A 23,033-nucleotide genomic window follows, 5' to 3' on the forward strand; every position below is an offset into this window, starting at 1 on the left:
ATCCTGCTTCGTAGTACAGGCCCCAGGTTGGAGCTGGCGGGCTTTCAGCACAGTCTCGGCGAGGCTTTTTGCCACGAAACTTCCGCTACGCAAAGCTGAATCTGTGACGCCTCTCACTGCTGCGCCGCCACACCCATCTTGGCGCAGGCGATCCACCAAACTGCCAAACTGACCGTGCGCAAGGCTGCGCGGGTCGAAACTTGCATTGCACCGGCTCCGCCACCCTGCGCCGCCCTGCGCTGCGCCACGAAACTAGGGCCCACAGTGTAATGCATCCAGCTATTATTCAGGCCCTATGAAATCCGTTTTACATTTTACAGCATTTTTACAATCAATGTGGTTGATGAATCAAAATTAAGACATTTACTGAAGAAACATTCTAGTAGTTCTAATTCTAATTCCTTGTCATTCAGAGACCATGAACATACATATGCAAGTGTATGTGCAATCAGTTATGGATGACTCATAAAATATGACTATGACAATATTATCTCAGTAAACATTGTAAACATGAGTTTATGGTCTCAATCTCTAGTATCAAGTCTTCCTCAATCCAGCATGATGTTCATTTAGTACAGTATGGTCCATTTAGAGTCCAACAGACCAGAAAGCAGGGGATGCTTTAGGGGCGGGCTACCTGGTGATTGACAGGTTGCTACCAATTCAGTTAGCTACAACTATGACTTTAACTTGGCTGTAAAGTTGAACCTTGAATAATGAAGCTAACTTTGTAAACAGTTTCACACCAGAATCCACATCGATCCAGATCTAGATCCAGTAAGGGTGCTGCTCTGTTGCTTGTGTTCATCAGATCCACCCGTCGCTCCTGCACAGTCCACATATTGTCACTTCCTTTCACTGGTTGCAAAAATCCCAAAATGCCGATGGGCAGGATTGACAGGATGTTGGTCAAAACAAAGAGGCAACAAAAATGTTTGAAGTGAGAAAAACAAGATGTTGACAAACTGCATAATGAAAAAATAAAAAAAGTTATATATCATAATATATGTTGTTGCAAAACTAAAATGGTATCAAGATCATATCATATGTTGATAGGATTTTATGTTACATGAATCAACTGTTGCATGTTGTCTTTCAGGAGAGTTCCCTCTGATGACGAGGAGGAAGAGGGACGCCGGTGTTTAAGAGTCACAATGATGAACGCGTTGAACTTCCTGTTTCCTGTGTAAGCATTTGTGTGGTGTCTGTAAAGGTGGTGAATATATTAATGTTTTTAGAAATGATTTGTGATTGTACTTTTAGTTTCCTGAATATAAACAAGCTCGTTTGATACGCTGGTTATTTTGTGGGATGGAATGAAGATTATTCATTATTCTTATTGTTTCACATTTTCTATGTAATTGTTTAACAAAGCTTCAAGCTTTTCATCACTGTGAGATTATTTTAAGTGTGAAGAGGAATAAAGTCAGAGATTAAACACAATTATAGTTTATTTACAGCAAAATGAAAATCTACATTACAAGAAAACAATACATTTATTAAAAAAATGCATAATCATTTTGATATGGGTATCATTGTTTTCATTCAGAATATCATCCGTTTACTTTTTTTTTTGCAGAATCTAACTGACCCACAGAACAAGTATGTATAGTTTTGTATGCTGCTGTATGCTCTCACATAAATAGCTACTGAGAACATTTTTTAAAAAGGTGCACAGCACTCCAACTTTTTGCATTGAACAGTCCAGTTATTAAAAAACTTCAGTTATGAAAACCGTTTAGTGTATCTCCCAATAGCCAACCATAAAGACAAGACGATAAAATGAACCAGTCGAGATGGCCTAAACCAGTCAGGTCCATTTTTCTGTTTCTTTCTGCATCAAATATTAAATTGGAATTGAAAAAAATAGAAGAGTTTGTTTCTTTCTATCCATAAGCGATGATCTTGGTAGTCACAGAAGAGAACAGGAAGTTGGCGAACTGATATCCGACCTTGTGTGGCGTGGTGATGTCGGTAGACGGTCTATCCTGTGTTGAAGTGTAAAGGCTATGAGCTAACAGAGAAGAACAGGAGGCCTCGTCATCTGTAGATTAGGTGTCATTTCTTTAGTCAGCTGTCGACTTTCACCACATTCAGCTTCAGAAACACGGATGAATCAGTGAAAATCTTTATTCATCCCTGAATAGTCATCATTTTTGCTTGACAATAACAAATGTGGCGTTACCTAAATACAAATGAAAGCCAGTAAATGCTCGTTTCTGCCACCACAGTGATTTCCATTAACAGTCATCCTTAGTCTGGGTGTAAACACTATCTCTCCTGTTTGCAACTTAACTCAGGACGAGAAGGCCTGAAAGAAGAGAAACACCCGGAAAGCTTGCTTTGAAATCATGCATCATCAAAGCCTACATGTCTAACACGTAACATGTCATTTCATAAAAATATTCTGGAACATCAAAAGTGTGCTGCGTCTCATTGAGCAGACATACATTCTAGTTTATGATCAGTTAGAAATGATAATCTTGCTATTTAATAGTTCACTAAATTAAATCATCAACAGTATGTTTAAGTCGTAGAAAAATGCTCGCCTTTCTTGTACAAATGTACAGAAGCCCTGAAAGACAAGTGAGGGGAAAACGACGACGTGATCCATGTCCAGAGTCTGGTTCCTGCCAGGATTAGCCTCTACACTGTTTTTGTTCATGTGACAAACAGGTGGGGAACGTTTTAGCCAGGTTAAAAAACAAAGTTAAACAGATCATTTTTTTAAGTAATGTTTGAAAAATGAACACGTGAATTGGCACGTGAATATTTCCTTTTGGCAGATGTCAGAAAGTCAGAAACACGAGAGAGAACACGATTTAGACCAGTTGTCGAAAATAAATCACCAGAAGTTGTTTTTGTCTCACTTGCCTCTCAGATCTTCGATGCAAATGTCTCAATGAGAGAACGATCGAGCAGCAAATAATGATCATAAATAGCACGGACTTAAGAGCCAAACAGATGAAATCCTACAGGCACTGGATTCTTTTTAAAAAGTTTCTTCACTTTAGTGGTTTTGAGGTGAAATGTCCTTCATAATTCTCCTTCAACATAATGGAACAGTGTGGAAACATGACAAGAATGCTTCCTTTACCCTCCGACAGTCTTGAGAGGACAAGTCCAAGGCAGACCGGCCCGGTCTTCAGCGGCCCGGTCTTCACCGGCGGTGCGTGTGCTCACCAGGTCCACGTGGTTCACCTAGAACCCCATGGAGTGCACACTGGGTTCACCTAGAACCCCGTGGAGTGCACACTGGGGATTGGGTAGAACTTGGAGATGCGGCTCTGGGCGGACGGGTTAAGGCACTCTGACTCTCCGCTCATCTTGAAGAACACTTCCTGTTCCTGCAGCTTCCTGGCAAACTCCTCCTCCAGCGCCTGCAGCATCACATCATGTGGTCATTCAGCACAGTCACATAAAAGGGGCGGAGTTTACAGTACATGTGAAGCTGTTGGGTTAATACAGGTAGACGGATGGTGCACGTAGCCAATCAGAGAGCTAGAATAAGCAGTAGTTGGTTGACGGGGAGGGAACGTGTCATTCTGACCTTCTTCCTGGGTCGCAGTTTCTCCCTCCACTCCTTCAGCTCCAGGCTGTGCTCCTCGTCCAGCTCCTTCAGCTTCTGGGTCTCGTGTTCAATGAGCAGGTGACACTTCTCATTCTGAAACACACACAGAGGTAGAGGAGGAACACATGACTGTGGCCATTTCTCACTGTCAACGAAGGATCTGAAACAGCTCAATTTCAAGGATGAGACATCATCCAGGACTGTTTCAACTTCCAGGATCCTTCCGAGGACCGAGTCCTTCCTTCAGAGGGTTTGAAGGATGCATGTGTGTATCCTCGGCACTCCAAAAACACCCACAATCCTATACGTGCAGTGTATTACTTTTATTTGTTTGAAATAAGTAAAATTACTGGAAAGTCTGCTAGGACATATTTGAGGATAAATATCTGAAAAAAAAATATCAGGGGGGCAATTTTTCTGATAATGACTAAGGTGATGCATTCAATCGGTCCATCAGGGACCAGACTAACTTTCATTTAGGTGCACCCAAACATTTTCACTGCGCCCTATGGCAAAAAGGCGGGACCGTTTGAAGCACGTCTTTAGTCTGATTGGACAATGATATTTTTGGCAGATCAAATGTCTAGAACAGTGATAAAGACGCGGTGAGAAAAAACATCCCTCCTTTTCCCCCAATACACAAACATCAGAGGCTCTGGAAATCCATACCCAGAACTCCAGAACCTGTGAGCCAATCATCAAGAAACTTGCAAGTGAAAGTTTTAATCAAATCAACCAATTGGGGGCGCTACAGTAAATCAGCAATTTTAGGCCTTTCTTGCTGTTTTTGGCCAATTGCAGGGTTTGTATTTTAAAGAACTCCTCCTACACCGTTGATCTGATTCCTGCCAAACTCACTGAGACTGTTCGAGAGGCCTCATCGATGACAAATCATCCAAAGCTCTTACATAGGTCAAAGGGCGTGGCCAGGCTGGCGCCATGAAGTTCGCTCTTCCGCTACTAAACTGCAAACTGTTATAACGTCAGTGTCCACTGTACAATCTGGTCCAAACTTCACTTGTTTGATAAAAGTCACACACTGAACACATCTGCTCTGCAATATTGACTCAGGGTTAAAGCGCTACCTACTGGCACCAGGAAATATCATGTTTTATACTTCAGTGAACTTCCTTCCTACCTGTGTTATCTTTAGCAGATTCACCTCAAACAGACCTCAAGTCTTCAATGATGAAACGTTATCTAAAGTCAAAGTGTGTGGCGTTTTCACCAGTGTACCGGAGTCATGTCTAGCCTCTGTAGGACCCTAACCCTACCAAGGAAGGATCCTTGTCCTTGAGAAACACCCTATGGCTCCAAGGTCGCATGTAAGTATGTATGTAAAACTAATTTTCCATGAGACACATGAGATGCGTACCTGCAGCTGCTGCAGCTCCCTGATGTTGGCGTCACACTGCAGCTGCAGGTCTCTCATCTGGTTCTCGTGTTTCTGATGCTGATGGAGCCTCTCGTTCTTCTGTCTCTTGTCTTCCTGGGCTGCAAACTGGATAAGACACACACCGTGAGGCTTTCCAGCTTTTTAAACTGGTTTTCCATGGAACATATGATTCTGTGTTGCGTGTCACCTGTTTGACCTTCTCCCTCTCCTGCTCAGGGGTGACGGCGGCTCCGGTGATACGGAGGCTCTTCTTGAACATGGCCATGCGGGTCTTGGCCTCGCTGCGCTGGATCTTGGGCAGCCTGGCTCTCTCCTGCGTCTGCTTGTTTTTCATCTCCTCGATCAGCCGCTGGTTGTAGCGCTGCATCTGCTCCATCTCCTGTATAGGGAACAAGCAAGCAGAACATGAAGGGCGCTTCCACAGGTGGGAGGAATAAGGCACCTCATCCGGTCCGTACCTTCTCGTGTCTCTTCAGCAGCTGATGTCTCTGCATGAAGTACTGGTCTTTGAGCTGCTGTTTGAACAGCTGGTGCTTCTCCTGCAGGTGGCGCTCCTCCAGCTCCCACATGGCAGCCTCCCGTGCTGCAGACAGACAAGGGAACAAAGTCAAAGCTGAATGATGACACAGAAGAGCCCTTCATGGGCTTATTGGAAGGAAAGATCTCATCAATATATTTTAAAATGGCATTTCTCAAGAGGAGCCGCTGAAAGCAACATTTTTGAGAGGGGGACCTTTGTGTCAATAGTGGTTATTTCTATAGAGGCTGATTGTGCACTATGGTTTTGAAGCCTCACGTTCTGCATTTTGGCCATCATTATCTTGGATTTTTACAACCAGTTAAGGAAGTGACCATATTTGGAATGCAGAGGAGTGACGGGTGGATCTGAGGAACACGCAGCATCCATCTGGATTCTGGTGATAAGCTGTTAAGTTAGCTTCATAATTCAAGGTCAACTTTACAGCTAAGTGTTAAAGTATCTTATTAGCCAATAAAATTGGTAGTGTGGTAGTGACCTGTCAATCACCAGGTAGCCCCGCCCTAAAGCATCCCCTGCTTTCTGGTCTGTTGGACTCTAAATGGACCATAATGTACTAAATGAACGTCATGCTGGATTGAAGAAGACTTGAAACTAGAGATTGAGACCATAAACTCATGTTTACAATGTTTACTGAGATAATACATCAAGAGAGAAGTAGGACCATTTTCTTCCATGCAATCAGAGAGGATTTGCCCTCTGATGGCCAGTAGAGAGAATGCAAGTTTAAGGCACTTCAGCTTGGGCTTCACTTTCAGGTTGCCACCTGTTTTGCACCAATAAACAAATTATTGCGGACTTATAGCACAGTGTCTTTGAATAAGACATGGATCACATACGCACTTCTCTGCAGCTAAATCATCATCATGTAGATGCAGGTATCCAGTCTTCATGGTTTATCTAATATGAACAATATCGGTTTACCAGTTTACAACTTGTACAGTAAATAATACTGTCCCTGAACAGTAGAAGTGAATTATGGTCAACTTAAGCCCGATATAATAACGATAGTTTAAAAAAGACGAAAAAATGTGAAAAATATTTGACACTGTCGGAAACTAACAATCTTTGACTTTATTACTGCATAGCTGTTATACTAAACATCTGATTCAAAGTAATTAATACCAGAATAAATACATCTGAAACTGAACATCAAAAATCAATCTGGGACAGAGGATCAACCATCATTTCTTATTGAAAGGGATGTTTCTCATCAGTCTGTGTTGATGGTGTGTTTTACTTCCGTCAGTGCCACTTGAAATAAATCACTTGTTTCTCACTGTGAATTTAATCCTGTAGATTGATTTGATGGATTAAATAGGTGTTCTGTGACCAGGATCACCTCAGTTGTTTATTGCGTTACATTGCTAGTGCCGTTCTTCCAAATCATTATGTTGGTGGGTGCATATTACTGGGGTGAGCAGGACCAAAGGTGTGCATGAGCTGGATTATATATAAGACTACAAAAGCACTATAAGTAAACGCAGGTCCATTTACGTTGAAATGGTAAAGAAAAATCACCAAATTCAGAATGATTTATTTTCCTCCCTGTCTGTCTGTCTTGATATTTTTGCTTTTATCTCCACATTTTCGAACCCTATTGCCAGAATAATGTGTTGAAAGTTCTTCAATGAGTTGACAATTACTGGAGAAATATCTAAAATGTTATTTAAAGTCCATCATGCACTAAGATAGTCCCCCCATCATCGGCCGTTCTTTTACCTCGGAGAAGTTGCTGCTTGTGGTTGAGGCAGTCTCTCTCGATGGTGGCCAGCTCATGTTTGTGTTGCTGGATAATCTTCTTCAGAGCGCTGTCCAGATCCTGCTGCTGCTTCTGAAGAAACTCTTGTTCCTGATGATACAGATCACAAACCACATGTTTCATAACAAGTACAGGACTCCAGCTCTACAGGACTCAAAGTATGCGAGAACAGCATCATAGAACCACAAGACCGCCATCCACAATGATAATAATAATAATGATAATGATAATAATAATAATAATAATAATAATAATAATGATAATAAATCTTAGCTAAATTAGTGGGCCACGTCTACACACAAACTTCTGACAGACAGAAAGCTGCATCTCCTGCAACAGAAGCTTCACACATTAGGCTTCATGAGGCCGGCTGAGAGTGAGTGTGTTCCAGGCCTTCCTGCCAAGTTCACCTGAGGCTAAACACGGATTGAGCTGATGAACCAGACCACAGACAGTAAAGCCGTCTCCCCTGCTTGATGCTCACCTCTTTCTTGCGGTTTTTCAGCATGTTCTGGTACTTGGAGAGCTCTTTGTCCTGATCGGCTTTGATGCGCTTGGCTTCGTCCCTGAGCCGGTTGGTGTGCTCTTGCTCCAGCCTCTCGATGGTCTGCTTCTGCTGCCGCTCTAGGTTCTCCACCTCCTGGTCGTACTGACGTTTCTTGCTCTGTGGGACAGTGAGATCAACTGCTGTGAAACAAGAAGCTACTTTTGGTGGGTTGTTAGATACCAAATAGACTATGTCTAAAAGGGCTTTTCCAGAAGCCAGACAAAATACAAAAACTTTGATATAACACCATCAATATCAAAGAAGCAGCAGTAAGGGAGGGTCATACAACATTGAGAGGCCACTAGCAGTATGTCAAAGAAGCACGGACACCAGCACGCTGCTGCCGCTTTTCTGCCAGGAAAAGACGCGATGAGTCACAGACCCTGACTGTTTTAATATGAACATAACAATTTTCCATGAAAGCAAAGTAAAAAAAGAATACCACTCCCTCGAGCCCACAGCCGCAGAAATGACAACTGAAGGGAATCAAGTCTTCCTTCACACAGTTTGACACACCCGTGTTAGCCTTTTTCTAGTCATCGTGACATCACCTGTTCAGACTACGGTTCAGCATCTTGACTGTTGCCAGTGGAATGTTTGAGACCAGTGAACAGAAGTGACCATATTGGACTGTGGAGGAGAGACAGGTTGATCTGAGCAACACAAGCAGCAGAGAAGCCAGATGGAGCAACCTGACTGCATCTGGATCCATCTGGCTTCTGGTGTGAAGCTGTTAACAAAGTAAGCTTCTATATTTATAGGTCAACTCCACAAGCTAAAGGTTAAAGTCGTCTTATTAGCTAATTGCATTGGTAGCGGCCTGTCAATCACTAGGTAGCCCCGCCCCCTAAAGTATCCCCTGCTTTCTGGTCTGGTGGACTCTAAATGGACCATAATGTACTAAATGAACATCATGCTGGATTGAAGAAGACTTGAAACTAGAGATTGAGACATAAACTCATGTTTACAATGTTTACTGAGATAATACATCAAGAGAGAAGTAGGACCATTTTCTCATAGACTTTAAAAAAACAGAGTTTCTCCAACACTGTTCAGTGGAAACAGGACGGCCTGGAGGGGCTGCCAGCCGAGCTGCTACTAGCGTTTGCTCAGCTTGTTCCTCAAATAACCAGATGAATAAAATCTGGTTAAAATAAATCTGGTTGAGTCAAAAACCACCAAGATCTAAAAGCTGTATCATAAAAATGTGGCTTAAAACTCCACAAAAAAAATCAGTGTACGAAAGCTGACAGCCCCAGCACTGACATATACATAAAAACATTTAAATTAATTTGGGAAAAGTTGTAAATATATTTTATTTTATTTTCTATTGGCTTTGCTGAAGTTTATTGCCGCATTTTGTTCAGGTTACCAAAATCAGCTGATGTGCCACTGAGCGAGCATGAAGATGCCGGTCAGTGGCACATCGGTGGGCCGGTGTGTGTGTGTGTGTGTGTGTGTGTATGTGTGTGTCCAGCTGTCACCTGGTGCCGTGGCACTCGCCGTCGTGTGACCTGTCTGATCAGCTGAGCTGGTTAACATATAGATGTAAATTAACCTATAGACCGACATGCAGGTGAAAATGTCCTTGTGGTTAAGCATCAACAGTTAACTGTGGACATGTTGAGCCATGAGAAGACAACCATGTAAAGCACGGCTGAGACAGGGCTGAAGAAAACCTGCCATGAACACCAACAATCTCAGTGACTAATAACTGGACTGGGCTTGGAAGGTTGTCTGCTGGAGAACATGAACACAGAGCAGTGTGGTTGGATCCATCAGAGCCCATACATAACAGAGCTGTTAAACGGAGGGGAGTGTCAGCCCGGACATCTCCGAGCGTCTCACCGTGGTCTCCTGTTCAAAGCGCCGGTAGATCTGTTCTTTTTGCTGCTGCAGCTTGTTGCTGAGCTGCTGCTGGGCCCTCTGCTCCTCCTTCTGCAGAAGACGCAGCTCCCTCAGCTCCTGGCGCCTACAAAACGTGGAGGGAACGTGGAAGGAAATGTATGTAAATTCTGTCTATTCTTTTTTTTTTGGCATAAAGCACATAAAACTATGTGTACTTTCCACAGTCAGTCATGTTATACACTTGGGTTGCTGGGCAACGTGTTTACATGATATTTGCCTAAAAGCGATGCCCGGTGTGTATGCAAATATAGGCAGGTGAATACCTCAGGAATCTCATCTCCTCGTTTTTGGTGTCATTGTCAGTGATGATCTTTGAAGTCGTCACACTGACTTCCACGCCATCCACTATGAATTTGCGCGTCTTTTTCAGTGTCTTCTTCTGCCGCTTATTGTCCTGGGAAAAGAAGTTTATAGATGTACTTGTTGCTATGGAAGTCAGTCACACAGCTTGTGTTTATGTGAGTATGTTGAGTTACCTGTATGGAAACAGATCCAGGCTCTTTTGTTTTGGACAGAAAGCTTGAGATGGACAAATTGAGGTCTACGCTGCTGTTGTCTGCAGCTGAGCTGCTTCCCGAGTCTGAATCCCTCTCCTTGTCATCCTTAGCTTTGTCTGCAGCCATCTTCTCATCCTCTGCATGCATCTTCTCCTTTTCTGTGGGCTTCTCTCCATTCTCCTCTTTATCTTGCTCTTCCTTTGGTAGTGTCAGTGTCACTTTAAGGTTTTTGTACCGGTCCTCCCCTTCCTTTTCCTCCACATCCTTTTCCTCTGTTTCCTTTTCCTCCTCTTCCTTTTCCTCCAGATCCTCCTGCTCCGGTGGTGCTTTTGAATCCTCCACAACGGCTGTCTTTTTCTCCTGAGGAGCCTCAGTGACCTCTGAACCCTCTGTGCTGGCCTGTGCATTGCCTGGAACCTCGGCTGTGTCTACTTCCTTTTCATCCTCGGTTGCAATCTCCAGCTGCTGCATTTCCTTAGCAGGTGCCTCTGGATCAGTCTCCACTAGTTTCTGTTCCACCTCCCCCTCCTCTACGGGAGTGTTTGAAGCCTCCTCAGCTGCAGGGGCAGCGGGCTCCTCCACACAGCCGGTGTCCACCACATGGTTGTCCACAGGGAGCTCTGACACAACTGGCTCAACCTTCTCCGGGACTGCTTCCAAGGTGGAGGGAGAGAGGGGGATCTTCTCCTCCTCTGAGCTGGCGACACTGACATCAGATGGAGCGCGTTTGTGGCCCTGAACAAGAGACAGGTAAAGCATTAGAGAAGATAGTTCCACCTTCAGCTAAAGCACAATGGTGACCAGTGACAATACATTAGACATTGTTGAGGTCACGTCCATTTATCATGATAGGTAAATAACGTAAAATGATTCAGGTCATGATATAGTACGATGAATAGGACGATAGGTCCAGAACATAAAAATATTGATGTCATGTCCATTTAACACACAATAATTCAATAACATAAAATGATTCAGGCCTTATAGGCTACAGGAAGTCACTAAGATAATTATCCTGTCAAGTCTATTGATCATTAATTGCTCTGATTATAAAAAGGTAAATTAAGGTGACACACTGTATTCAAGTTGCTTGTTCTAGTCAGCCAAGAGTGCAAAACCAAAAGACACAATTTACAATGATTTAAACTGAAAGTCCTCCCACTGGAGAAGCTGGACTAAAAAAAAAAAAAAAGATTTTCAGAATAGTAGCTGACAAATTTATGAATTGACTTTGCATTTCAGCTGTAAAAGAAAGTCCTAACCCACAAGCATTGTTCCTTAAAAAGTGCCAGTTCCTTTTGCAAACTGAAATGTTTAAGTACCGGGTGTGCTTCTGTGTCTTCCTCCTCCTCTTCCTCTTTGTGGTCTTCAATCTCCTCCCAGACCTCAGCCTTGGCCTCAGCTATGAGCTCCCTCAGGGGCCTGCTGTCCGTCACACTGGACACAAATGAATGCTGTGCAACAGACAACATTAGACATCAAGATTTCATCAACACTTCAACACAAACATAGTAACAACACACAACATAGCTGGCAGCAAAGAAAGGACTCCCCACAGATCATTAATCCCTCAGATTTAGAGATAGGAATGGCTCACAGTATAACTTGAAATATATAGGAAGCTCAACAATATTGGGAAATTATTTTCCACTTTCATTCCTGCATTTATTACTCTCCCTCTAATAAATTAACTGAGAAACTTCCTGTGGAAACACAAAAAGACTAAGCACACTGCATCTACTGACAACCTCACCTTCTTCGGCTTGGAAATCTGCTGCACGTATTCTATCGCTGGCCTGAGAATATGCAGCTTCTTCGATATCAAAACCTTCATCGGTGGCAGGCCGCTGTTCTGGGTTTTCAAGCCCATGGAGAACAATCCTTGAGCTGCAGCGTCGTGCAGTATTTGCTGTGTGTGTGTATGAATGTGTCCTTACTGCTGCTCTGTAAATAAGTGGCTCTGACTTGGTGAGCACCTTAAACCCTTAAAAAGAAAAGCCGGCACTGCTGACATCACAAAGACAAAGGGATGAGCGTGGGTCATGCCAGGACACACGCTGCAGACTGACACGGCAACTAGAGAAACAGATGGTGTCTCAGAGTCTGAATGGCAGCTGAAGAATCAGGCTCATGACTCAAAGCTAGTGGTCCGGACGTCCGGTACAGGGCATTGATAAGTGACAGTCAAATATGCCCGATGGTCACAAAAAGGTACAAAAACCCTTACAGAGGAACCAGACACAGGTTGAGTATGCCACAGCTAATGAAACCTGCCTTCAGTTTCTTTAACTAGCCAAGAACTCTAGCTTGAGTTTAACGGAAACAATACCTTTGGGAAACGCCACATTACAATTGACCCTTCGCTAAGTCCCGCCCCCCTGCTGCTACTCTGTCAGAGCTACCATTTTCACACTGGATTTTGGATTTATTTCAACCAGATAGTTGGTTAGTGCTGTAAAACTAGAAATACTAAACAGGCTGTTTTGGTGAGTTTGAATATAGTGAGTTTTATGATTGAAAAATATGAAAATATTTTTTTTTCCCCCAATGGAGTCTGGTGTATTTAATGAGAGAATCTGCAGTCGCTTGTAAAAACATTTTTAAAAGGATTTTATTCACTTAATTATTAGTAAGCAAATACTACACATTCAATACACTACACAATAGCTAGAATAGCATATGTTGTGTTGATGGGTGTTTGTGTGTTCTTGCTGCTGTACGGTTGTTGTTTTTTTTATAATAATAAGTTGTAAAGGGTTTTATTTTATAAATATTAACACACAACAACAAAAAAAAGAAAACAAAAACTGAACAAAAATGTTTCAATAGAGTTTTAGAAAAAGATGAATTAACCAATTAACCATGGACCGTGTTGACTTTGCAGTTCAGTCTTCCCAGCATCTTTTCACATGACAACATTTCCATCATGTGTTCCTTCCACACCCGTGTTCCCCACAGACATAGACCGCATGATGTGTGGCGCGTGTGTGCCTACCGAGACTGTTACCCAAGATGTTTTGGCTCTTCTCCTGACAGATGGTTCATCCAATCACCTGCCAACTACTTTTTGAAAGTGCCTGCTCTTTTCCAGCTCAGCTTCCAGTGACTACTTCTCAGATGGCTCTGTGCAACAAACCATCTGTCTGCTTGACCTAAGTGAGGATGTTGTGCATGTTGAAGAGGCGGTACCTGCAGCAGTTGTGTGGGACTCCATCTGTTGTCCACATGCTTGTCCAGACACCGCTTTAAGAAGTCACTGAATTCTGGGGACCTTCAGGGTGGAAATGAGACTTGAATATGATTTGGTGCAATAGAAAATGTATTGCTCTTCTCCTGCAAGGATCTCTGCATACCAGGATATCATAAGAGTTATAAAAGATGAATAAATGGCCATTCAAATCAGTGACTTTCCCTCCGATTCCCTGCCAGGATCATAAGCTGCACGCTGGGACTCACCAGCGTGACGGCTGCATCAGGGTTGGAGGATCCGCCTTGGCTATTTTCAGCAGGACTCTCATGGGGTTCATCTCGTGATTGGGTGGCTCAATCTGCGCCAGCTCTATCAAGGTGACCCCCAGGGACCAGATATCAGCCTTGTAGTCATACGGACGGTCCTTGGACGTCTCACACATCACCACCTCTGGAGCCATCCTGGATTGAAAGGAGATACGCATGTTAGTGGATGTTCATTCTCGTTTCATCAAACGGACTACGTAAACATGTTTTGTTTTATATTCCACTCACCAGTAAGGTGTTCCAATGAAAGAGTCTCTCCTCTGCAGGGTTTTGGTGTTTTTGGCAGACACACCAAAGTCCGCTGAAAGACATGTGACAAGGCAGACCAGATATTAATCATAGTGACATCACCGTCGTCATTTATTTTCCATGTGTCGTACTAAATGAAAAACAGTCCTCTCTAAGCACAGTTTCAAACCTCATTAGAGCCTGAAATTAACGAAAAACAACAAAACACGGAGCAGAAAGCAAATAGTTACTGCATTCTTCTTCCATGACCATAATGACATCATGCCTCATGTGTGTCACGTGTCTGGAACAGATCATCAGTGAGTGTTGCTGGACAAAATGAATGTTGTGTGTCATTTCGCTGAGCTTGTTCCATCCACCAAAGTGACTCATAGCCCTCGAACTAGGCGATGTCACTGCATCTGCTGTGGACACATGTTTGTTTACACACTGAGCAGCAGCTCCAAACAACAAGACAGTATCATCACACAGAAAACACGCTTCCATGAAAGTTTCTTCCCTGCAGTGAGATTTACATTTACATTTACATTTAGGTCATTTAGCAGACGCTTTTGTCCAAAGCGACTTACAATAAGTACATTTGTCAAAAGAAGGAAACAAAGAAACCACAACGAATCATTGCCGATAAAGTAAGAGCTAAAAATAGAAACAAGTGTTAAGTCCTCATCTGAGTAAACTAGTACCTTAAGAGCAACAGTGCTATGATCAGAGTGCTATAGGTATATATATAGATTGAGGGCAAACATTAAGGGCCTGTCCACAGGAAAATGTTTTCAGTGCGTAAACGCAGAAGTCTTGTGCGTTTCGCCCTGCCGTCCATACGAATCTGGCGTTTTCGCGGCGTGAAAACGCACTTTTTTGAAGCCAATCAAGACAGCCGTTGGGCTGAATGTTATTACGCCTGGAAAAATAGTTCCTTACAAGAACTGAATATTGAACTTGAATTTGAGCTAGAAGGAAGATTTTTAACGACAAGGTGAGTTTTAATGAACCGTGACAAACATGTTCAGGTACATTTTGTATTGTTTATTGAATTAAAACGTAAACAAACAATCTAAAAAATAACGGTAGAGGTTTCTGTAAGCTCGTTGACAGATGTTGAGATATGAACAGAAATTGATTTAGCCTGTGAAAACCTTTGAATAATGTCTTATATTATGTATTTTTTGAAAGAACTATGGCTCAGGAAGTCCCATTGATAGGTTTCCTCTATCCACTCATATACAGATACATTTGTTCTAACAGTGGATATATAGACAACAAAAAAAAGTTTCATACCGTTGCATTTTTTATGTCTGGTTATAAAAATGTATTACATTTTTACCTAATATTCTATTATTTATAATTAATGGTGTGAAGAACTACAAAAATAAAACAGAAATTTGACATAAAACATGCATTATAACTTCACAGAGTGTAATGTCATGAGGAAGATCATGTGACCTTAGAAGTTTTTCTGCTCTGCGTGACACATCGACTGGACACCCGGAGACCTCTGTGAGAACACTGAAAGCCAACACCCGACTTAGATAACTGAGCCCTGCATGTGTGAAAGCGGCTGTGAATCTTTGCTATCACTGTGCTGTACATTCCTGTGCCACTTTCAGCAAGGAAGTCATCAGATAAATATATGGAGACTACGGCCAAAAGGCACAGAGCAGAGATTGGTATACTCTGAACTCATTTACTGTTTTTGCCCTAGAACAGTGAAACAAAAATGCACAAGGGAACAAGGAAAATGTACTTGTAAAGCAACTTCAGTCACTCAGATGGTCATTGTGTCCACTAGTCGTACAACGATACTCATTTAACCATTTATTGACTGAATCACATTCATTCTTGTATCCAAACTCCCTCTCATTCACTCCTCCCTATTCACTCCCGATAGAGTCCACTGTTAACTCACTATAGTCAACTATAAACTCACATTATAGTCCATTATGAACTCACTGTAGTAAACTATAAACTCTCTGTAGTAAACTATAAATTCACTATATAGTCCACTATAAACTCACTATAAAGTCCACTATAAACTCACTATGGTCAATTATAAACTCACTTCCACTATAGTCCACTATAAACTCACTATATAGTCCACTATAAACTCACTATATAGTCTACTATAAACTCACTATAGTCCACTATAAACTCACTATATAGTCTACTATAAACTCACTATAGTCCACTACAAACTCACTATATAGTCTACAATAAACTCACTATAGTCCACTATAAACTCATTATATACGGTAGTCCACTATAAACTCACTACAGTCCACTATAGTAAACTATAAACTCACTATATAGTCCTTTATGAACTCAATATAGTTCACTATAACCTCACTATAGTCCACTATAAACTCACTATAGTCCACTATAAACTCACTATATACGGTAGTCCACTATAAACTCACTACAGTCCACTATAGTAAACTATAAACTCACTATATAGTCCTTTATGAACTCACTATAGTTCACTATAAACTCACTATATAGTCCACTATTAACTCACTATATAGTCCACTATTAACTCACTATATAGTCCTTATGAACTCACTATAGTTCACTATGAACTCACTATATAGTCCTTTATGAACTCACTATAGTCCACTATAAACTCTCTATAGTCCACTATAAACTCACTATATAGTCCACTATAAACTCTCTATAGTCCACTATAAACTCACTATATAGTCCACTTTAAACTCACTATAGTCCACTATAAACTCACTATATAGTCCTTTATGAACTCACTATAGTCCACTATAAACTCTCTATAGTCCACTATAAACTCACTATATAGTCCACTATAAACTCTCTATAGTCCACTATAAACTCACTATATAGTCTACTATAAACTCACTATATAGTCCACTATAAACTCACTATATAGTCCACTATAAACTCACTATATAGTCTACTATAAACTCACTATATAGTCCACTATAAACTCACTATATAGTCCACTATAAACTCACTATAGTCCACTATAAACTCACTATAGTCCACTATAAACTCACTATATAGTCCACTATAAACTCACTATATAGTCTACTATAAACTCACTATAGTCCACTATAAACTCACTATATAGTCCACTATAAACTTACTAGGGCTGGGTATCGCCACTGATTTCCCAAATCGATTCAATTCCGATTCATAAGGTCTGGATTGGATTTAATGATTTGTAGCTACCCTGCAGGAAAACGGTGTACTTCCTGATGTCACCAGTTGGATTCAACGTTGCCCTTACCCAACTTGACGTCACCGTCTAGCGTGAGGAGGATGTTGCCAGCCTTCAGGTCTCTGTGGATGATTTTGTTGTCATGGAGGTAGACGAGGGCCTGCAGAGTCTGCTTACACACCACCCGGATCTGAGGCTCTGTCAGCGCTCTCTCCAGTTCTACAGGATCACATCAACAACATCATCTTAGGTGGAAATATAGGCTCGGACGATTCTTGAATGTTAACAAATGAAGAATGTAAAGTGTTCATTCATGTCTTTGGGCCCGGGTGGCAGCTTGCCAGAGTGAAACTGCTCAGTTTTATGGACAATGCCTCTCATCCCTCCCAACGCCATAGGAGGCCATTTCTACCAGGGGCTTTCACAATGTTGAAGTCCGCTACCTTCATATTGTGAAAGGTAAGAAGAACAGAAGGAGTGGAACTTTTTGTTTTCCATGTGAAAGTAATCATGACAAAAACAACAATTTGTAAAGAATATTGATGAAATGTGTTAGTTGGTACAAGCTGATGAATGCATGCGTCATATATGGTTTTCCAGGAAGAAAAATATTTTGATATAAAATAGATTTTATGTATTTTTCTTACATATATTTAAATATGTGCATAATATGGGGTTGTGATCTACAGCTATAATTTCAGATTGTGAACAGATTCCTTTACAAGGTTACAACCTGTGTGCAAAGTGGAAATGTTGACTCACCTAGCATCACTGCATCCACAGCCCCTCCTGCACAGAACTCAATGAGGATCTGCCAACAGGGAGAAAGGGGACAACAGAGTCACCATGTTTCTTCAATACTTGCAACACAAGTTTATATAAAAGATGAAATAGACTTCATTCAGTGTTCATTATTCAGATATTTTTAATGATCAATGCAGCAAGGCATGCTCTGGCTGAACACAGTCATCTGTCAAATCTACAGAAAGGGTCTGGAAGATTTGCCTCGTCTGCTGGAACATGGAATGAATGTACAAAACTCAAAAGGGACTCGTCATCATGTTACTAACTACCCACTTGACTAAGGCAATTTGAGAATGAACCTCCATCACTCAGCCCGTTGACGTAAGAGGATTAGCCCAGTTGAGGCCACATTGTGGAAAAGGTTTCACACAGCTGCTAGGTAGCTAGCTATATCACCAGACCTCGACCTAATTCTGTAAATAGGATTAAAGTTTGTGCGGATGCAGGGCTTCAGGTAGAAGGTAAAGTAGAGCATCTTGCCTTATAGCATAGAGGTGATTTGCTTTTCTACCCTGAGATTGTGAGAACATTTGGCCAAATGTCACACATTCAGAAAGAGGAAGCAAAGCCTGCAATTCAGCTATTTTGTAACCATTGAGAAACTAATTGTGGTTGATACATTGGCTTTTGTTACAGGACCGCCCTGCCTTTAAAATGACCAGTGTCAACTTTTCACCAAGCTTCAATGGCATTCCATTATTCCGTTGAGTTTTCAGGACTGGTCTACTTCCAACAACAAAGCTTACAGCACATCCAATGCCTGACGTCTGAGAACAGTCTTGGCTAGTGTTTCTCTGTAGGCGTACTGTTGTTTTAATGGCTCTGCAGTAGTACAATGGCCCCCACAGTGATTTTTCAGAGTGGCAGCAGGCAGAGAGGAACTGAGGGCCAGGGCTGTGGCTTCCTATATTATGATATAATCCATTCATATGGCACATAGGAGGATGTCTCTATATATCTTTTTGACTTTATGGGATCTAATGTGTATGTTTCAAGGCTGAAGGGGGGGGGTATTAATATGAGAGCCTTGAACCTGAAATCAGATACACTCTCCTCATTACACAAATAGGTGGCACACAGACCAAGATAACAAAAATCTACAGACAACCTCCAAGAGCCGGCGGCCATTGTTGAGAGGACAATGGGGAGGAAAAGGGCCGAGCACTGTAATGTAATACTCAGGTGATCAGGAGAGCTTACAAAGAGCCGACTGTTTTTTTAGATGCTTGTGTGTTGACTCACATGCTTCTTTGCCATGGTGGATGTGTTACTCTTTGACTGAATGTTACACACACACACACACACACACACACACACATATATATATATAATATAATATATATATATATATATATATATGTAATGTAAAAACAGGCTGCTATCAAAATGATGGATTATAAACTGGTGTGATGATTAACAGCTCTAAAAGCTGCTTGTTTGGCTTCAAATCTACAGGTCTTTCACTACGTGTGTGATGTCATAACTACTCACTGGCTTGCTGAAGTACCTCTATTTCTCACCAGCTTTTTAATTTCTTCACTCCGTTGTGCAACCCTATCACAGCGGCAGGGCTGTTGTTACCACAGTAACAAAAATGTTTCATAATTGCACCTCACAGCACCGACATCATAAATGGCCTCATTCCTCTTTTGCTTCACCATTGTTTACATTTGTGGCAAATCGCTCAGTGATCCAATAGGCCATGGTGACGGCCGTGACAGAACATGGAATGGAGATGCTAGACTTTCTGTCGGGACGTCATAAGGCATCCCAGTCTGTTGTGAACTTCTATGACACACGTCGTCTGCAACACTCCTTGTGGTTCCTGAGTTGAACAGACACGGCCGTTGGGCTTGAGTTGGTCTGACATCATGTAGTCTGAACCAGGCATAAGGCTGGGCCCAGCCACCATATGAAAGAAGCTTGTGACCAAAGGTGAGCTTCGGAATGTAAATCGAGAGCTTTGCCTTCATCACTGCTGGCACTGCACCTACGTGTCCATCTCATGCTCCATGTTACGCTTACTGGTAAAAAGGACTCGGCATGGAATGATATAGAAGTTTCATATCATGATTATCCTGGTCAAAATAATTGCAACTCACAATAATCATCAAAATATGCTTGAAACTCTTAAAATGGAACTTAGCACATCTTTTTTTAGTGAACATCCTTTTTAGTGAAAAAAGGGTCTTGATTTTATACACAGATTTACTGTTTTAATACAAAATTGTCTATGTTTTAGGCTGCACTGCACCACTAAAACATTAATTGGATAGTCCATCATTATATCAAGATTGGTATAATTAGTGTTTCTGGAGAAAGATTTGCAACATCGAACTGCTGTATCCGGTTCATATGTCCCCCTGGGGAGGAAATACAGAGGAAACACTGCTGACGTTGTCTTCCCTCTACTCACCCAAAGTTTGCTCTCATAATAGAAAGCATCGAGGAGTTTGACAATATTTTGGTGGTCGCAGGAGGCCAGGATGTCAATCTCCACCATGTAGTCCTCCAACTCCTCCTCTGTCTTGGTGTCAATGACTTTGGCTGCTGCTAGGATCCCAGTATGTTTGTTTTGAGCCTGTAGAATGACAGCATTATTAGGCTCTTGATAGTTTTTCCTGATAGTTTTAGCTTCCCTGCAGGCAGGATGTGCTCAGTGAAGTCGCTGGTGTGATATGGGCTGCTGCCACTTCCTCATGACCTGCCTGTGTTGTGCTGTCAGTCGAACATGCCATTTAAAAAAAATACAAAGCCCAGAATCTACTTATCAGCGCTAAAGCAGACAGCTTGTATTACACAATGAATCAATACAGTGTGGACTAAACCAGTGATGCATCAGTGCCTTCAGCATGACAACCGGTATGGCCCAAAGCCCAGACACATAACACTGCAATTTACTATTTGTAGATCTCCTTCAGCTTGACTGTGGAATGCCACCGCCAGTAGCACAAACATGAACTGCTTCCATGCAATCACAATGATAAAAGCTCCGCTTTCTCGTTCTTGAACAGTAGTCTAGTTCACGTGAACGCTGCTGCTGCAAATGAGCAACCTGTGACTACATTATTGTGCAAGAAGATTAGGCTTAGTTTTAAGTATGATTCAAAATAACACCAGCTTGAAATCTTGGATCTAAGATTCAAGATCCAAGAAATCCAACTACTTTAAAGTGTCAAAAATTAGCCCTTGGAAACAAAAGCAAAACAGTACATCTAAACTTTGTTCAGTAGCCACAGACTTCCTGGTATTACATTTGGAAGAGCCCTCTGTGTGATCAAACTTACTGTCACTCATGCAAATGAAGCTTCTGGCTTTGGCAATGCATTGGGGTCATACCAAACAATGGTACTATTAAAATGATGACTAGGGGGTTGCTTTGACATGGGGTTTCTGAGAATGTAAAGGGGGAATTATTTGGCTGGCTTGTTGGGGGTATGAAAGGCAGCTAAAGAGCAGATAGGATGTAAACATCAGCCACCAGCATCACGAATGCTCCTGCTTGCAAAATGTTGCATTTCTGATTGGCCTCACCATTGTTTGTTTTTTTAATGTCATTATTATAGGGAGACAATACGGTAGAAAACATCAACATAATAACACACATTGCAGTGCAGAACATTACAAAGACCATATATGTAACTGAAAAAAGCAGAGTAAAAACTCTCTCTTTCAGCCACTGGGATGACCTTGCCATAGTTTACATCTGTACCTGTATGACAAAGGTCGTGTTAGTTTGGGTCAATTCTCATCGTTACAAGCCGTTGAGATCAGTTTGTGAATAAGTCAGTTTCCAGCTGTAAAGAGGAGATGTGTCTGTCACATGTAAACAAACTCCACATGGAGACGGCTAACGGTGGTGCTGTACTGGTGGGTGCGTCAAACAATACTAGACACACTGCTGGTACCTTGTGTCAGGCTTCAAACAGAGGACTGCTGGGTATAAACAGGCTACAGGACTTAAGACAAGACCATCGACTACAAAGAGCAGCTCTGAGGGAGACATGTCCTACCTTGAATACTTTCCCAAAGGCTCCATCTCCCAATTCGCCGATTATGTCCCATATTTCCTCTGGATTTTCATCTCTGCGCACATGCTCGTACTGTTTTTTCTTCTTCTCTGCTCCCAATTTAAATATTTTACGGAAATTAAAAAATGACATAGTGAATCCGGTCATCCAGTTACAAAGCTGACAAAGGAACTTTAAAATGTCAGAGTAGGGTCGTCCTCCGGAGACGGTTTAGTTTAGCGTAAGTCTTTCGAGTGATATCTGCGTCCCATTAGTTAAGTATCCGCTTGGTCAACGCTGTGTTAGCTTTCATAATAGTGAGGATCAAAAACCTAGCTTAGCCTTTGACACCGTTTTGGCCAGTCAGGAGAAGAGCTCTTATCCTTTGGATCATTGTTAACCCCTAATCAATAGCTAATAGTTAACATAGACGTCTCCGAGCATCTGATATCCGCTGAAACAGGACTTTACTTTAATGCAAAGCAGTAGAGGAAGCTCGCCGTTGTTCCGACTACTGACTGGCCCGACAACCCCGTGGGGCTTTTTTCACTACAAAAAGAAGAAAAGGATGAGTAAGGCGTCCTCCCAAATAGTTGTATTCCACAGAAAAAGCATCCGTTTGCTTGGTGTTAAAACGGGTACAGTTGGTCCGCACGTCAACATTCGCTAAAGCGGTAAAAAATAATTAAAATAACCAGCCATCATTCCCTCGGTGTGACGGGTTTAGTAATCTAGCGGATTTAGTGTCGCTGCGCGTTCCCGAGTGCGCGCGGCTGCGGTTCTTTCTCTTCCTTCTCCTCGTGTTTGACAGTTGGCGCGGTAATTCCAGTCTCGTGCTGCCCTCGTCTGTGTGGGAGACCAAACGCAACCGACGCGGCGTCTTTTTCAAACATTTACGGCGATGCTGCGGCATGTTTTCATCAATAAAAAACATCAGCCTGTTGTGTGCTACGCGTTCGTTGTAGTGTTACTGCGTCAATCTGCCATCATTGATTCAAGAACACTAGTCAGGTTTCTTTGTGTCCCGCCTGAAACTACATGTCCCATACAC

General features: G+C 42.1%; 2 protein-coding genes across 7 annotated transcripts in view; one reads left to right on the forward strand and one right to left on the reverse strand.

The window, feature by feature from the left end:
• Positions 1-2,746, forward strand: part of LOC311010454 (uncharacterized protein) — a 78,453-nt gene extending 75,707 nt beyond the window's left edge. For all 5 annotated transcript variants that reach the window (XM_084004945.1, XM_084004944.1, XM_084004946.1 and 2 more), the window contains one exon: positions 1,100-2,746. In XM_084004945.1, coding sequence (XP_083861071.1) covers positions 1,100-1,146 — 47 coding nt within the window. In that variant the 3' untranslated portion in view covers positions 1,147-2,746. The remainder of the gene's footprint in view (positions 1-1,099) is intronic.
• LOC311010461 (STE20-like serine/threonine-protein kinase) lies at positions 1,434-22,735 on the reverse strand. 2 transcript variants are annotated; one of them, XR_014596797.1, is made up of 19 exons: positions 21,986-22,735; positions 20,389-20,553; positions 17,931-17,979; positions 17,238-17,387; positions 13,964-14,036; positions 13,676-13,870; positions 13,409-13,490; positions 11,542-11,673; positions 10,199-10,954; positions 9,986-10,116; positions 9,663-9,786; positions 7,752-7,931; positions 7,228-7,357; positions 5,426-5,550; positions 5,155-5,346; positions 4,947-5,072; positions 3,551-3,664; positions 3,135-3,380; positions 1,434-3,091 (listed from the first exon to the last, which is right to left on the reverse strand). XR_014596797.1 is itself a non-coding variant. In XM_084004963.1 (18 exons), the coding sequence occupies exons 1-18, from the start codon at positions 22,148-22,150 to the stop codon at positions 3,234-3,236; spliced, it is 3,036 nt and encodes a 1,011-aa protein (XP_083861089.1). In that variant the 5' UTR covers positions 22,151-22,735; the 3' UTR covers positions 1,434-3,233. The 2 variants fall into 2 exon arrangements, 1 of the variants encoding a protein (XP_083861089.1); XM_084004963.1 differs by having other exon boundaries at positions 1,434-3,380.
• Between the last annotated feature and the right edge of the window lie 298 nt (positions 22,736-23,033).

The sequence above is a fragment of the Eutrigla gurnardus genome (genome assembly GCF_963514095.1).
Source record: "Eutrigla gurnardus genome assembly, chromosome: 3".
Classification (NCBI taxonomy): Eukaryota; Metazoa; Chordata; class Actinopteri; order Perciformes; family Triglidae; genus Eutrigla; species Eutrigla gurnardus.

Bases quoted from the DNA above. Each gene is read 5' to 3' on its own strand.
- LOC311010461 (XM_084004963.1), bottom strand. From the start codon at position 22,150: ATGACCGGATTCACTATGTCATTTTTTAATTTCCGTAAAATATTTAAA. The intron at 17,388-17,930 runs GTGAGTCAACAT...GTGATCCTGTAG, and splicing joins TGTGGATGCAGTGATGCTAG to AACTGGAGAGAGCGCTGACA. The intron at 7,358-7,751 runs GTGAGCATCAAG...CTGTATCATCAG, and splicing joins TGAAAAACCGCAAGAAAGAG to GAACAAGAGTTTCTTCAGAA.